This window comes from Parasteatoda tepidariorum, chromosome 7 (genome assembly GCF_043381705.1).
Source record: "Parasteatoda tepidariorum isolate YZ-2023 chromosome 7, CAS_Ptep_4.0, whole genome shotgun sequence".
Taxonomy (NCBI): domain Eukaryota; kingdom Metazoa; phylum Arthropoda; class Arachnida; order Araneae; family Theridiidae; genus Parasteatoda; species Parasteatoda tepidariorum.
Genome location: NC_092210.1, coordinates 17,516,872 through 17,533,375, shown reverse-complemented (window position 1 = coordinate 17,533,375; position 16,504 = coordinate 17,516,872). Strand labels below are relative to the sequence as shown.

Here is a 16,504-nt window from a genome sequence, read left to right as displayed (position 1 = left end):
TGATCATTAAATCAAAAGTGCAGTATTTTTTTAAACAGAATTTAAAAAAAAAAATTTTATAATTTTGCGACTTAACTATACACAATTTTTTGTTGTTTCTTTTAATCACAAAAATAATAAAGGGCTACTATACAAAGATAAAATAAAGAAGTAGAATACAATTTTAAACTTACTTCTAGAGGCATAAGTTTAACCAATGAGGCAAAGCAATAAGTTGCAAGCAGCCTCACTTGTTCATTTTGGTCGCTCATTCTTCCCAACATAGGCACAATCAAGAATACAATGTATGGTACAATTTCGAGACCCAACTCTTCAATGATACCTTGTCGAGAAATCAAGGAGTGAAACAAAATATTGTCATATAGCAACAGTGAAAGATACCATAATAAAGTTTCCCAATTAAGAGGGAAATTTAAGATTTCAAACAAAACATTGAATGGTAAGTAAAAAAATTATCATAAATCAAGATTATTCGGACCTAAAATGATAAAAGTTTGGTATAATAATAAAATAATGGACATAGCAACAAGACTTTAAGGCTCAAGACCAATCTACGAAGTTTTACTACATACCAAGCAAGTTCAAAGGTTATGCTAATTTCTAACAATGTGCATCGTGTATACAAATGTTTAAGACTTTTTTTTTTTAATGGCAGGTACTGAACTTTTGTTCCTCACCTCGGAAGATGCCGGAAGTGTTGCTAATTTAACGTTACCCAGTGGGCACCTGTGAACCTAAGTCACGAAGACAAGCAACATTACCCACGCCACACTGCCATAAATACCCGTTCATAGGGTGGGCCACATTCACACACAACAGAAGACAACACATACAGAGAAACATCCATGCCCAGAGCGGGATTCGAACCCACAGCCATTGGCTCTGCAGTCAGACACGCTAACCGCTCGGCCACCTGGCCGGCACTAATGTTTATGATGTACGAGCAGATACTTTTCTTCTTGAATCAAAGAAGTGCAGCTTTATATTTATTAAGCTATAATTTTTAAAAAAATAATAACAAATAAAATTAATTGAAATCTTTAAAATGATTTTTAACAAAATATGTAAAAATCAAATTTGTGCTGCGAGCTTAATATATGTGTTATTTGGTTCCATCATTGGTTTATGACTTATGTTTTTATGTCTTTCATCTCCATATAAAAGCACTCGTATTTCAAAATTGAATAAGCATTTTTAGGTTTAAGACTGATCACGTCTTCACCTTAAATTTAAAACAATAATATGGCGTCAATTTGCAAGTGCTGATTTTTCTGATGAACTGTTGGAGTAATGCAATCGGTTAGAGTAATTCTAACTCCATCAGATCTTTTCTGATGCTAATAATGAAAAAAATGCGAATTGCTTACAGTTTGGGTAAAATGCCTCAAACAACAGGTGTGATGTTTATGCATCAGTTGATCAAAATGTTGGAATTTGTGGTATTTTTGGCTTAAGAAATGGCTGCAGAAGTGCTAAGTGTTACCGATGAAGACCGAATTTAACGCAATCAATTAGAGCAAATATTTGCATTAGACAAAGCCTTCAAAACAATGAAGAACTTTTTTTATTCAAACGAACTTTCAGAAAATGCAATCTGTAACAAATGTCGAAGGTTTATTGTTTGCACTCAGAAGAAAGAGAACCAAGATTTGCAAATATTTTAAATGAATATATTTATTTATTTATCTTCCTTTTGCATCATAAATATTTTTGCAGGAATTACTTAATTTTTTTCAATTTAATTTTTTTATACTTATTGCACATTTATTCATTTTCATATATTTTTAGTCATTATTTGATACTTTAAATTGACCAGAGTTTGTCGTTTTTCCATATTTATTGTTTGTAATGAATAAGTTCCTTGAGAAGCAATCGATCGGAAGTTCTGCTGTATAATAATGGTAACATTTTGGAGAGTTTTTATGTATAATGGTTCCCAAATAACACATACTTTCTATAACAACGGAAAAGAAAAAAAGCAAAACAACAACAAAATAAAGACATCAACATTTCTACTTCATCAAAATTGATAGAAAAGTACATATTCTTGAAAGAAGTGATATTTTTTCTATTGTCCTTTGTGAAAAATAAGCATGAAAATGGTATACATGTTATTAAGAAAGATAATAAAGGATACAAGATACAGCTTCAATAGCACCTTGTCTCTGTACATCATTGTCAGACGCTCCCAACTTAACCAGTATGCTGTCTAAAACTATGTTCATTGTAGATGAAGTGATTACTTTACCCAGTGTTCCCAAACAAGAGGCAGCTTTGTGACGTACGAAGGGCAAAGGATATTCCAAACAACAGGAAATAGAAGGCAAGACATTTTCTAACTAAAAAGATATTGACAGTGTTTAAAATAAGAAAGATTTTAAACAATTATCAAAAAACAGCTCATACAACTAAAAAAAAAAATAATAATAAATAAATAAATAAAAAAAAATAATAATAAATAAAAACAACAATTTATAACAAGAATAAGAATTTGCTAAAGAACTTAGATTTGATAATATAAATAGCAAAAACTTTTAGCATTTTTTCATTCAATTTTTTAGAAAAATTAAGTATATTTATCTCTGAAGCATATTAATTTAAGCATATTAACTGAAGTATGCTTTAAGTTTAATTTCTAATTTTAGAAATAAAAAATAAGGCATTTATATAAACAATATGAAAAATATATGTAGATGATGTTCAACCCTTTATATTATTAGAATCCTCATCAAATATGAAATTAAAAAAAAGAAAGCACTCTAGGAGTTGCAGATTAAAAATTTAAGTGTGAAAATAAAACAAATCACTACTGAGGAACACAGAAATGAAAACTCCAAAACCTATTTGATTGCTGGAGAAAGCTGAGATTAATTTCATCAGCAAATCAACCTGTTTTTTACCCCGATTTCTACACAGATTTCAATGCAGTTTTCTCTTAGTTTAAATATTTGTGCCTGACCACTAATGTATACATAATTTTCATTTTGACAACAATTCTAAAAGTATATATTAAAGATGTAATTACATAATGTCCCACAAATACAACCAAATAATTAAAAATGCATATTAAAAATAAATATATAATAATTACCTCAGAATGGAGTTTTGGATGAAGATAAGGACAAATGACTCTTAGAACTTGTAAACTACACAACAACTCGATTATATTTATTTCCTTATTAAACATATCACATCCTAAATAATCAAAATATAAATTATAAAACATGCATACATACTGTGCAAATTTTTTATGCATAAAGTTCATCAAATATTTACCTGTTTCTTTAGGATTAATGTAAGAATTAAGTGGTTGAAATACAGATTCCCATAATCTTGGCAATCTGCTCTGCAAATCCACTCCAAAATGTTCTGCAGCATGAGTGAAAACGTTAGTAGCACCTCTAGCTTGGAGTTCGTTACTCTTTTGCAACTAAATGAAATATTAGAAATGAATGCATAGAAACACAATTAAATAATAAAACTGCAACTATTTAAGTTAGTTTATCAGCAAAGCTTTAGAAGTATTTATTATTAATCAGTTTGCAAAATTACTTACATTATCGCATAGCTATTCATTAGTAGTTTTTCATTATGTAGTTTTTCTTTGTGTAGTTATTCATTTAAATTCATGCTACCTCCAAGCTTTAATGTCTTTAAATACAAGGCAAAATTAAGAAATTTTGCTACTGGAAATTAGGAGCTTGATTTCTAAATTTTGCTCATTTTTTACCTACTTAATACTATAACACTTTTCTTTTAAAGCATTTCTAAAAATACACTGAACAATACAACGTTCATTTTTAAAATGAAGAAAAAAATTTTTTCAGTATCATAATCTTACTTACAGTACTCCATTTTTAATGAATCTATAAAAACAGGCTAAAAAAATGCCACATAATAAGGATTTAACTAAAAAATATCTACTGTATCTAAAAAGAATGTAACATAAATAAAACCAATATTTTTTTTTCACATAATTTGTTCTTACAATTTCTAACAAGCAAGCATGATTTTAAAAAAAAAAAACTGCTTTTATTTATGGACAGTTATTACTGAGACAGAAATACTAAAGTTCAAAAGTTTTTAATCAAGAAAAGTTTTTAATACAACAATCTAACAAGAATAGAAAATAAAAAATAACAAATCACCATAAAAAATAAAGTAAATGTACCCATAGCTTAGGCAGAAACTTTTGAAATATCAAGATATTACACTATTTTACAGCAATTTATTTTATTTTATTCACAGCTATTTTTTAAAATGACTATCTTTTTTAAAAAAAAATCTCCAGTCTTTTTGTAAATAAAAGCTTAAAATTTTTGGAAATATCAGACCACAAACACTCCTGGGATAAAGATTAATAAAAGCATCACTCGAACCAATTTATTATATAATACATTACAAAGTTACCTCATTTTCAATGGGATTTTCATCAGGAGAAAAAGACAGCGCTTTCTTAGATGTTGTTGAGTTACTTCGACGAAGTACAACTTTTTCTGCTGCCTTTAAGCATAATGAAAAAAGATTTGATCATCACAAAATAATATAATAAAAAACTTATAACACAGCACTTTCTATCTTTTTTTTAACACAACAGTGTAATATTTTTATTTATAACAGCTTCGGTTCAATTTAAATAAAAAGTTTTAATAAGGTAATAAAAATATGTACAGTACAGAACCCGTTATCTGGAAATCAGAAAACCGGAACAAAATTCAATAAATTTTCCTGCCATTTTTTTAAAAAATTTTTTTTCTTTTCCTTATAAGATATTAGGATTTTTCGTTCTTTTTTGAAAGACGTTTACCTTACCATCATTTTGGAAATAATCATTAGTGTATTAATTTAACGGTTTTTCTTCTTTCTAAGATTATTTCCAAATATTATATTTTTTAGTTGGGTTTAAGAATAAATAATAAAAAAACGGCTTTTTGCAGCGATTCAGAAAACGGGAAAAATCAGTTATCGGAAATAGCAATGGTCCTGATCATTCCGGATAATCGGTTCCCTACTGTACTATGTAATTTTTTCATAAAATGATTTTATATTATGACACAAGTATTAAAATAAAAAGGATATAATATATATTTTTAAGATAAAGAACTGCAAAAAATTCATAAACATTTAAAGTATGTTATGTTCTTACTAATCTCTCAGCTGTATGGTATAACTGATTATGCTTTCCTTATTTTCTTATACATAAAAAACTAAATCAATATATAAAACTTCGAAAGTGTAAAAAATCAAACTACCTTTTGCATATTAGAGAGAGAAATTATTTCACATGTTTTTTGTTGTATGTGATTTTCATTGACTGAACCATTTCCACCAGAAGCAACAATTTCATTGCTCATGTTCCAATTAATGATATCATAGCAAAGGAAACTTGTCAAATTCTTTATGATTTTAGCATTTGGAGCATTGCTTCTTTCAAAACACAATTTCATCAAGTTCACTAAATGTTTAGCAGATGCTCGCTAAAAAATGAAAGCAGCATTAGACACATAGAAAAAAAATATTATTTAGTTTTTTCAATAACAGCTTGGAGTATATGAATTTAATACACAAATATAATAAAATAAAATAATATCGAAATTACAATAACTTTTAAGACATATTTTCAGGAGTCAATGAAGAAAGAAATTGCATATGTGTAAGAAACATTTGCGAAGATCCAAAACTCAAAAAAGGACCCTTCACAAAGTTCTTAACTACTTCAAAGGACCTTTCACTAATTTCTATACTAGGTAAATATTCATGCACAAAACCTATTCTGCTGAAATGTTGGTTTAATATTCCATTTCAGTTACATATTTATAACTCCAAACATACTTCTCATGCACATAAAAATGTGCATTTCTGGAGCAAATTATTGTCAAAAACATATTTTAACTTATCAGAAAAACTTACAAAAGAATAGGCTGCAATTTTTCTAATAACCAAGTGTAAGAAAAAATATATTTCAATAACATGGTTAACAATAATATCTTAAAAATTCCTTAATTTTGTTGGATTTTTTATAAAAATATACATGTAAAGATCTTTATACCGTAATTTCGCGCGTATAGTCCGCGGACTATCTGTGTTTAAAATGTGAATTTTTGAAGCTGCGGACTATCCACCAGTGCGGATAATACGCTGGTTGTTCACGGTTAAAATCGGTGACATTTAAAAAACATGCAGTTCTGATATGATCAAATATAAACAACAGCGCGAGACCTTGCTTGGAATCACTTTCTGGAGACCACTATCCACAAGAGAACTAAGTCTCTCTTTCCCTTCCATCATATGGACAGTTGTTGAGTGTAGGAAATGGGCGTGGAGTGGAGAAGCATAAATCAGAAAGGAATGAATGAAGAAAATCAGGGTGGGGCCAGTGATAACCTCAACTGTAAAACAAACACTCCCCCCCCCTGCTTTTTTCAGGAAATATGTCTCTTCCACTTGTCATGAATGCCTCTCTCCACTCCCTTTTTTTCTTCAGCTGCTTGTTAAAAGCATGTGAATGTTTGATGAATAAAGGGTGCTGATGAGCTTGCAATAACCTTGAATAATCTTACAATTAAAATGTTCCAGAAGAATTTCAAACTTTCAACTGAGGGTCAGTGAAGAGGGGAAAAAGCTAAGTGTGTGAGAATTTCAGACAGGGGATAAAAGAAAGACCTTCCTAGGCGGAGTTATTTAAAAAAAAAAAACCTGATTTGAGAAGCAAAAATAGGGGGAGGAATTGCTAAAAATAGAAACTTGTTTTAAATGCTTGAGAGAGAGCTTTTTATTGTTTTTTTTTCATTGCTCATATTTCTGTCTGATTTCGATCATCTTCCTCAGCTTATTATTATTTTTTTAAATCGTTTCATCTTCAATTCTGATGTGTTTTTGTTTTATTAATATTTTTCCTTTGATAATATTTTTGTTTAGTTTATACTATTTTCGTTTTGTTTTAACATATTCACATTTCATTACCACTTATCACGAGGATAGCACGTTGCACAGTATTTTGTTTTCGTATTTTGTCTTTCATCTTCGATAATGTTGATCCAACATTATGTCTGGGAAACATTGCCGGAGTTTTACTGCTGAGTTTTAAAAAAAGGTAGTTCTGAAAGCTGAAAAAGATGGAAATAGAGAAGCGGGCCGTTATTTTGAAGTGGACGAGAAAGCGGTGAGAAATTGGCGCAAACAAAAGGATGTGTTGAAAAGCATGAGAAGAAAGCTATCCAATCGGTACGAAAAAGTAAAGTGGCCAGCTGTAAAGGAAAATTTACTGAGATGGGTTCTCGACCAAAGAAATGCCGGACGCTCCATTTCAACAGTTAAAATCCGTCTCCGAGCAAAGTCCATGGCAGAAGAGATGCAGATAACGGATTTCAAGAGAGAAATAAATTGGGTTTACCGCTTCATGCGTTACTTGAGAGTTCACAGCAGAACAACAATGTGTTAGGCTGTTCCGGACGAGGCAGATGAAAAAAAAAAGCTTCTTTCCTTCAGTTTACAAGGAAAGTTATTGCAGAAGGGAAGTATTCCCTAAAAAATATTATAAATATAGACGAAGTTCCATTAACATTTGATTGTCCACCGAATCACACCGTCGATACTTGTGGAGCGAAAACAGCATCAATAACAACAACTGGCCAAGAAAAGACCCATTTCACAGTGATGCTCGCCTGCTGTGCTGACCGCACAAAGTTGAAGCCGCACTTAATCTTTAAGAGAAAAACAATTCCCAAGGAAAATTATCCTCGAAGCGTCGTAATACGGTGCAATGAAAAGGGTTGGTGCAACGAGGACATTATGCTCGATTGGTTTCAAGAAGTTTGGAAGAAGTGAGAAGGTGCCTTCTTCAATTTCAAAGGAGTACTAATTATGGATTCCATGAGGGCACACATAAAAGACAGTGTAAAGGCGGAAGCTAAAAAAAAACATCGGTGTAGAACTTAGCGTTATTCCAGGAGGTTTAACAAAAATCCTGCAACCTCTGGATATTAGCGTGAACAAAAGTTTCAAGTCCCACGTACGTGCTTGCTGGGAGAACTAGATGTCGGAAGGTTTATATACTTTCACAAAAGGAGGAAATATGAGACGCGCTTCATACACTGAAGTTGCCGAATGGGTCGATAAATCCTGGAAAAGTGTTAAAGTGTCAACAATCCGATCGGGATTTATAAAAGCCGGGACTGTTGGTGAAAGCGAGGAAATCACTGACAGTGAAGATAGTGATGCTGAAAATGAACTTTCGGACACTCTTCCCGAAAATATATTAGAACTGTTTAATTCTGATACTGATGTATTTAGCGTTTTATTTCTAAAGGTATATTAGTAAGTAAGTATTTTTTTCTATTTATACTTAGTTCTTAGTTTCTAAAATACATTAATATTTCCACTTTAAAATAATGTAATTTCAGACGTATAGTCCGCGGACTATTCGGTGGTGCGGACTATCTGACGATTTTTGAAATTCTTCTTTATATAAAATCGGGTCTGCGGACTATACTATGGTGCGGACTATGCATGAGAAATTACGGTAATTGAGAAATATTTTTTGCAAAATTCAAAAAATATAACTCTTGCAAAATATTATTGTTCCTTGATATTAAAAATAGAATATAAGGTACATTCTGAAAATTACAAAAAAAAAATTTAAATGTCATTTATTCTAATAATTCATAAAAAAAAATATTACTTGTAATATTGCATTTTCTTCTTTTTTAATGGAATCCATCAGGGGTCTGATTACAGGATTTAATTTTTCAGGTAAGTATTTAAAGGAAACCAGAGCCCCAGCAATAGAGGATTGCACCCTGAAAGAAATATATATTCGCATGACGAAGTTTATTCAAGACAAATCAAATGTTAGGAATCAGACAAACTAAGCTTAGCATACTCATTCCATATTCAAAACACATTTTTTTAATAATAATAAATCAATTTATTTTTTTCTAAATAACATTTCTACATATTATTTTAGACAAAACTTATTTTTGAGAAATGAAGATTATTTTAGTTTTCTTAGGGACTGGTAGATAATATTTTGGTGTCAGGCACCAAATCCTGCATCACAGCAGTAGACACTACAGATTTAACACCATTCTTGCAGATAATTTCTTTACTCTAAAATAATTTCTAAACGATTTAAAAACTAAAATAGTAATAATAATAATAGCTATATAATAAAAATAATATAAGTAAAATACAATGTTTTTTAAGAGTTTCAAATATTCTTTCAGTGAAGTTTTTTAAAAATCTTATGCAGTCCATATACAACCTGTAACCAAGTGGTTATTTGGTTACAAGCTGTAAATAGATCGGATAGGAATGTATTCCTATTTCCCAGAAAATATTATTGAAAAATAAAATCAAAATTTCATTAATTTTGAAATCAAACTTTTTATGCATAAGTTTTAGCAGTAAGTTTAGTTAAGTTTAGTTCAGTGCGAAATTTGCTAAACATATGTTAGATTAAGATGTATGTTAGATTTACAAAAATAGCCTCTGCCTGACTTGGACTGAGTTGCAAAGAAATTTAAATTTATGAAGATTAGCTGCAAATAGATTAGCTTCAAATTGAGTTGGTAAATTCTGCAAACAGACGTACAGCTTTATTTATATCAAATATAACAGCTTTACACAAAAAAATTGATAAATATATGTTAGATTAAGCCTAATGTTTACAATAATAGTCTCTGTCTGACTGAGTCAAAGACGAATTTAAATTCATTAAGATTATGCTGCAAATAGTCCCGGTAAATTCTGCTACCAAACTTACAGCTTTAGTTATAATATAATAATCTTTTCTTTGTAAAAAGTACATTTAAAAATCCTTTTCAGTTTTCAAAAATTATATACACATATTTTTTAAGATTTCAATTTCAGGAGATAATCTATATCACAAATAGTATATTCAAACACATTAAAATAAATAGAAAATTTATAGATTATAAAAAATGCTGCTTACATGATAGATAAATTAGATAAATCACTGCTAGTTTGGTTTGTATTTTTCACCAATATTCTTCTTCTTTCTTCAACAGTCTAAAAAAGAAAAATTCCTTAAAATTTATGAAAAATATTATTTTTTTTCTAAAACTTTCAACAGATGTATTAGTACAGATTGTATTCTACAGATGTAAACTTTCTACAGATGTAGACTCAATTTTTTTTATTTATTAGGAGCTTGAACATACTATGTTTTTTGCAGTCTTGTTTCATGAATCAATTATATTCTTTAAAATAGGATTTTCTAATTGATTAAAAAGAGATTGCTTTATGTATTTGCCTGTTTCTTTATATGATGGTTTCTTAGTATCTTAATTTGTATCTCAGTCATTTCAACTTTTTTTATTTGATGCTTAGATCTGCTTTTTTCTCTTCTCATTTTTGTTTTAAACCAAATTAAATTTGAATCTAATAAGTTGAAAAATAGTAATTGCTAATCAGACATTTTTATGTATGGAAACATCACTGCATTGAAATATAGTGACGGAATTTAAAATCAAATAAAATGCATGGTAAATAAAAAACTGAGTGATAAACTAGATTTCAAACAAACAAAATCTAAAGTATTTTAGTCAAGGATTAAATCTCAACAGAGTAATAGGTTCAATAAATAAAATATATGAGCTAATATAAGTCAGCATGATAAAAAATATAAACAATCACACACAAACAATAATTGAGTGATTTGAGTAAAACACAAATAAAAAGTAGTCTTACCTCTTGAATTTTTGCTTTTAACTTAATTGTACACAAAGAACTAGCTACAGATGCCGTAAAGCTGAGAATTTGCTCAAATGTAAATACAGATCTACAAAAAATATGAAAACTTACTTGTTTGTAAGAATAAATAAATTTTACATACGATAATACAGGCATGGAACAAATTTTACATACCATAATACAAACATATATGCATACACCCTGTATACAAATGAGTCATATCATACAGCAAAGAGTACTGCTACTCCAGTTTTTCAGAACATTGAAAATAAAATTGCCCAAATTATTAAAAAGATTAAATGTTTCCTAACTAGGTCTATGTTTATGTATATATTTATCTGTTAAGGTGAAGATTTTAGATAAACTCTTGTGTCAATATGTTGCATACATGTATACAGTATTAAATGGGTCTCACAGCAAATTGAATTGAAATTTCTTTGTACTTTCAATCTTGTTGCAACACAGTATAGCACAAATCAAATTTATTTTGAGTTTACTGATAGCTGTTTCTTTATTTTCTAAGTAACCTGATTAGAAAAGATTATTCCTTCTTTAACAAAAAAAATAGTAAGACCTTTTTCAACTAATGTGAGAGCTCTTTCTTCTTTTTTTTTTCTTTCAAAATAAAAAAAGGACAATGCTGAAAAAATGCAAAAAAAAAAAACAAAAAAAAAAATCTAAGAAAAAAATTTTGTTTAAGTTAACTAAATGTTAATATATGGAGTGGTAAAACTCCTTAGATCATTGTTATCCAAGTAATTCTATGTTAAATTTTTACACATATGTAAATTGTATCTTCACTATTGATATTGAATCATATCTTTACACTTTTCAATCTCAAATTTGTTGCGCTTAAGTACATAGTTGCCATAATGATAACCCACTGTATATAGTTATTTACACTTACTTCTAGATGAAATTTTATGTGAACTTTTGTACCAAAATAACAATAGATAATTTATTTTACAGAGTTTCAGTAACTTTTGTGAATATGTTTATATGTTATATGTTTAAGAATCCTATTGTTACTTATACTGAAAATGTTATTATTCTGATTTTGTATCCTCATTTGTGACTTTGATTTGGTTAAGTTCGGAAAAGATTGCTATTGGCTTTCTTATCGCCAAAGGATGGGTTTTGGGGGACAGGGTATAGCTATTATCCTTTGAAATAATACATATTCATGAAAGATAACAACTCCTTGACTAGACTGTTTTACCTCTAAATGTTGTAAAAGATTGTATTTAGCCTTTTCCTTTCTAAATAATCTGTACTTAAGCAGGTTGTGCACTCTTGTCCTGCACTCTTAGTCTTTAGTATTTTCTCAAATACTTTCCTTCGGAGCTGGGTTAAATTAGGAATTCCACTTGTACATCTGAATTTTTACAGCATAATTAATTGATGTAACAGGGTGCGTAGTCAAATCTTTCAACAAAAAATAAGCACCTTTTAAGCACTCAAAAATATTTTTAAGCACTATATACATTAACAAAATGTACAATTATTTTCAAATACTTCACGTGATCATGATAAAATAAACAGTTTCTGACAAAGAACTGTTTTCTTGATTATATTAGCTAGTATAAAATTATCAAAGGAGGTTTTTTGATTAGATATCAGACGGTGGAAAATGAAGCCTGAAATAGAGAATATCTTGCAAACTGCAGCAGAGTTGCACATGAGAGTGCAAGAATCTCACTGATCCCAGCTCGGAAGTATTTCATCAAACATGTAAAATGATTGGCGATTTCATTCGCTATGGACCGACGGAGCACCAAAATAGATTGTGGTTGAAGGAATTGTGAAAATGTTGAATAGAACAATGTGAAAAGCAAGCTATTGCATAATACACGACGAAAATCGAAAGGGTAAAGAGAAAAATCTTATTTTCGAAAAGGAAAAATTTAGCACTTTTTAAAAATCCCCAATGAAAAAAAGCATCTTTAGCGGTTTTTAAAAAATGAAAATAAGCACTTTTTAAAAACGCTACGAACCATGTGTAAACAAATTACACTTAACCAAAATTTTAAAAAAATATATAACATAAGTTACTTGCAATAAACAATAAAAAATAAAGCATTTTCATGCAATAATGAAGTTTTTTTTTTAAAAATAATTATAATTCAATTTTTATTCATATTTATTGATATGAATAATAATACTTTATTCTATATTTATAATTATATTGAAGACGTTAAGTACCAGTGTAGGACATAAAATAAAATGGATTAAAAAAATTATATTTACCCTGTCAGAAACGTGGGATCAACAGGAATGGAATAATGCTTTAAAAGTGATATAAAATCTTTACACTCTTGTTGAAGCCTTGTAAAAGCAACTGCTATTTCATCAAAATATACTGTTTCATTCAAACATTCTAGACATTTTTCCTTGACAGAAGGCGGGAAATCAAACTCCTAAAATAAATTAAATATCTGTTATGCATTATGTGGAGAGAAAAATACAAATATTAATAGATAAATGCTAAATAGGAAAAAGTCATTCATTAAAGAAAATAAATAAATAAATGAAAAAAAATTGAAGTTTTTACACTGAAACTGACTATTCTCGATATGGTACTTTTCACTGTACATAATTTGATTTAGAGACCCATATTTTCATGGAGATTTTTGTAGATTGGGAATCCTAGTATTAGATAGAAAATCAAAAACTCCATAGAATAGAAGTAATAGAAACATTGTTAGCTATTAGATAAACATGCGAGTGACCAATACTGGCCATTCATCCTTTCATTCAGTTTGGAACTAGTAAATGGTCTCCCTTCCTTTTACTTACTTTTCGTACAATGTTCATGATTGGCACAGAAGAGAAAACTTATTTTACAACGAACTTTCCCCCCTATATCCTTTTACTCATTTACCCATGTTTGGGTTAAGATGCTTAGTTTGGGAATCTATATATAAGACAGAAAGAGTAAAAATATTTCATTCACTCAAATTAAATAGAAGATTATAAGACATGATGACTCACCTCATCACATTTAGCCCATTCATTCAGTACTAAAGAAATTGCCAGCCTTTGTTGAGCAGATTTGGAATTCAAATGGAAAAGAGAAAATTTTATAAAAGAATTGAGAGGAGTATCAATTTCAGGTGTAAACTTGACACCTGGAACATCTTTTCTAATATACGAAACAAGTACACCTATAAACCTATAAAACAAAAATGTTGAATTAAAAATTATAATTGCTTAGCAGATAAAACAAGTACAAGAAATGCATAAAATGTCTTGACTCCTTTAAAGAAATATTTGATATATAAATTTTAGAAGTAAAATAAACTTTTTCATATAATATAATTATAAATAAGAGCCGCGATATCAAAAAAGTTTAGGCATTGACCTGCATTGTGTAAGATTGGTTCTGTGCTTGCAAGAGCAATATGAATTGTAAAATTTTACATGAAAACGAATTCCAATGTGTGATTTTTAATTTTACGTCAATATGAACACCAATGTGGGATTTTTAAATCAAATGTCAATACAACTCACTATGTGTAATTTTAAACCGTGTGTATACCAATAACTATATGTGATTTTAAGTAGCATTTGCATAAATAAGAAAAAACTTTTAAAATTAAGCCTTTGAGAATTTAAAAAAGAGGTACTTTTTTTATAAAATGCAAAAAAAAAATATTTCCTTTTATTAAACTTTTAAAAAAAAAGCAGAACTCTTTACCATTTTTTTTTGAAAAATTTATTAAATTATTTAAAAAAATTTACTTTGTTTTAAACATACTTTGCAGCAGTTATTTTGGCTTGGATTATGTTTAATTCTCGCTCCTTGGAGTTTTCATTTCCAGGACTATTGCCGCCAATATAATACTGTTCAGGAGGTGGTTTTTCTCCAGTTGAAAACCGAGAACGACCTGACGTTTTTTCCTATCATAAAAAAGAAATTATGAACAATGCAAGAAGGAACATAAAAAAGAATAAAACATATAAAAAACACATTCATCATACTTACTTTTAATTTATGAGGCATTGCCAGCCAGGCTGGATTAGTACTAGGATCATATGGTACATTGGCAGGCTGCATCATTATTGACAACCAGGGACTTAAGAATTGGAGAGATGATGTTACAACAGATAGTAAAGGAGCATGAGAAATCATATTATTCCAGACCTAAAATAGATATTGGGTTTACAATTAGAATGAAGATTGACAATTTTTGTTTTTTTATGTTTTTGGTTTAATGAGTGAGCTCTATTAATAGAATAAAACTGGGGCTGCATAGTTCTGACTGACTCACAGCACTGACTACGATCCATTTCTGAGTAATAATCCCATAGTATTCTGGAAAGCATGGGTCACTGGTGTGTAACACTCTCAACCACATTTTTATCAGAAAATTTTGATTCTTTTATTTGTAATGTGAAGTATTAGATTTTCTGTGTAAAAAAATATCATTTAAGGAAGATGGAAACATTTCAGTTTGACTAAAATGTGCAATTCTTACGACAAATAATTATAATAGATATTAGAATTATTTAACTTGAATCTCAATAACTGATTACTATTACGGACAATTTTAAGACTGGTTATTTTCCAGGTTTTTGTAAAAAAAAAGTGCAGCTTTCCCTGATTTTTAGAGTTAAAATAAAATTCCCTGACAATTCCAGGTTTTCCCTGACCTGAAGAAACCCTGTAGAAACAGTTGAGTTCTTCATGAGAATTTAAAATTGAAATGAGTAAATTTTAGTCAACAAAGGAAATTTGAGTGATAGTTTATTTTTGAGAATAATAATTCTATAACTGCTTCAACAAATAAAACAATGATGGAAATAGAACACTATAATAGTTACAACTTTTAAATTCAAATTTTTATACATACTTGGAACAAGAGTACATGGATTTCTGAGAGAGGTTCCACTAAGCTCCTTTGGAACAAAAGTCTTAAGGCAGGTTGTAATATTTCTGGAAACCATAGAATACTTGTCTAAAAATAACAAACAAAACAGTTCAATGTGTAGCAAAAAAGAGCTTCAATTAATATATATATATATATATTAATTCAAAATGGTGGCGATTAAGTTGCAATATTGTTATGTTTGTATTGTTATTCATCANATATATATATATATAACAAATAAGTAGAGTTCACACCAGTAATGAATATTTAGTGGTTCATTAGGTATTCATTAAGTGGTCCAAAAACTTATATTAAACTTGAAAAGAAATACCGACTTTACGATTCCATAATTCATGTCATGGTACACAAAGTTATTAATTGCCATATTACCACTCTAAAACTAATTAGGTTCATTAGCCCATAAAAATTTAAGATTAGTATTTATCAAAATTAAGTGCAAAAAAGCTAAAATAATATTAATAAAAAGATTAAACACAGAGATTAGAATGCTGAGACCAAAATAAATAAATAAATGAGGAAAACAAAGAAAGTAAGAACGGACAAAATGTTACATTAAAAATTAATTATCTATAAAATTTTAAATAAAATCATTTCTAAGAGAACAAAAAATATTATTTTATTGATGAACAATTAATCATAATGTCAGTTCATGAATCCAAAGCACAGCACAACTAGTAAATTTGAAATTTCACCAATTAAATTTAAAAATTTTGTTCCATACAAAACGTTGAATAAAAAAATTAGTACAATCAAAATTTTTTTTAAATGCATGGAATTTGATACAAAAAAAAACATTTTTCGTAATTATTTTTAAATTCAAAACATACTTAAAAACGACAAATTTGTTGCTAAGCGAGTGGTTTTAGTGACATTTGTGAATATTTGGCAGCAATTGTCGA

General features: G+C 28.9%; 1 protein-coding gene across 1 annotated transcript in view; it reads right to left on the bottom strand.

Moving 5' to 3' along the window:
* LOC107449736 (histone acetyltransferase 1) overlaps positions 1-16,504 on the bottom strand; it is a 60,558-nt gene that overhangs the window by 19,422 nt on the left and 24,632 nt on the right. Inside the window, exons 14-27 of the mRNA XM_016065364.4 lie at positions 15,567-15,671; positions 14,699-14,857; positions 14,471-14,613; positions 13,705-13,885; positions 12,961-13,130; positions 10,711-10,801; positions 9,953-10,029; positions 8,681-8,798; positions 5,253-5,477; positions 4,411-4,503; positions 3,277-3,430; positions 3,092-3,195; positions 2,138-2,339; positions 174-322 (exon numbers count right to left, since the gene is read on the bottom strand). Coding sequence (XP_015920850.2) covers positions 174-322; positions 2,138-2,339; positions 3,092-3,195; positions 3,277-3,430; positions 4,411-4,503; positions 5,253-5,477; positions 8,681-8,798; positions 9,953-10,029; positions 10,711-10,801; positions 12,961-13,130; positions 13,705-13,885; positions 14,471-14,613; positions 14,699-14,857; positions 15,567-15,671 — 1,971 coding nt within the window. The remainder of the gene's footprint in view (positions 1-173; positions 323-2,137; positions 2,340-3,091; positions 3,196-3,276; positions 3,431-4,410; positions 4,504-5,252; positions 5,478-8,680; positions 8,799-9,952; positions 10,030-10,710; positions 10,802-12,960; positions 13,131-13,704; positions 13,886-14,470; positions 14,614-14,698; positions 14,858-15,566; positions 15,672-16,504) is intronic.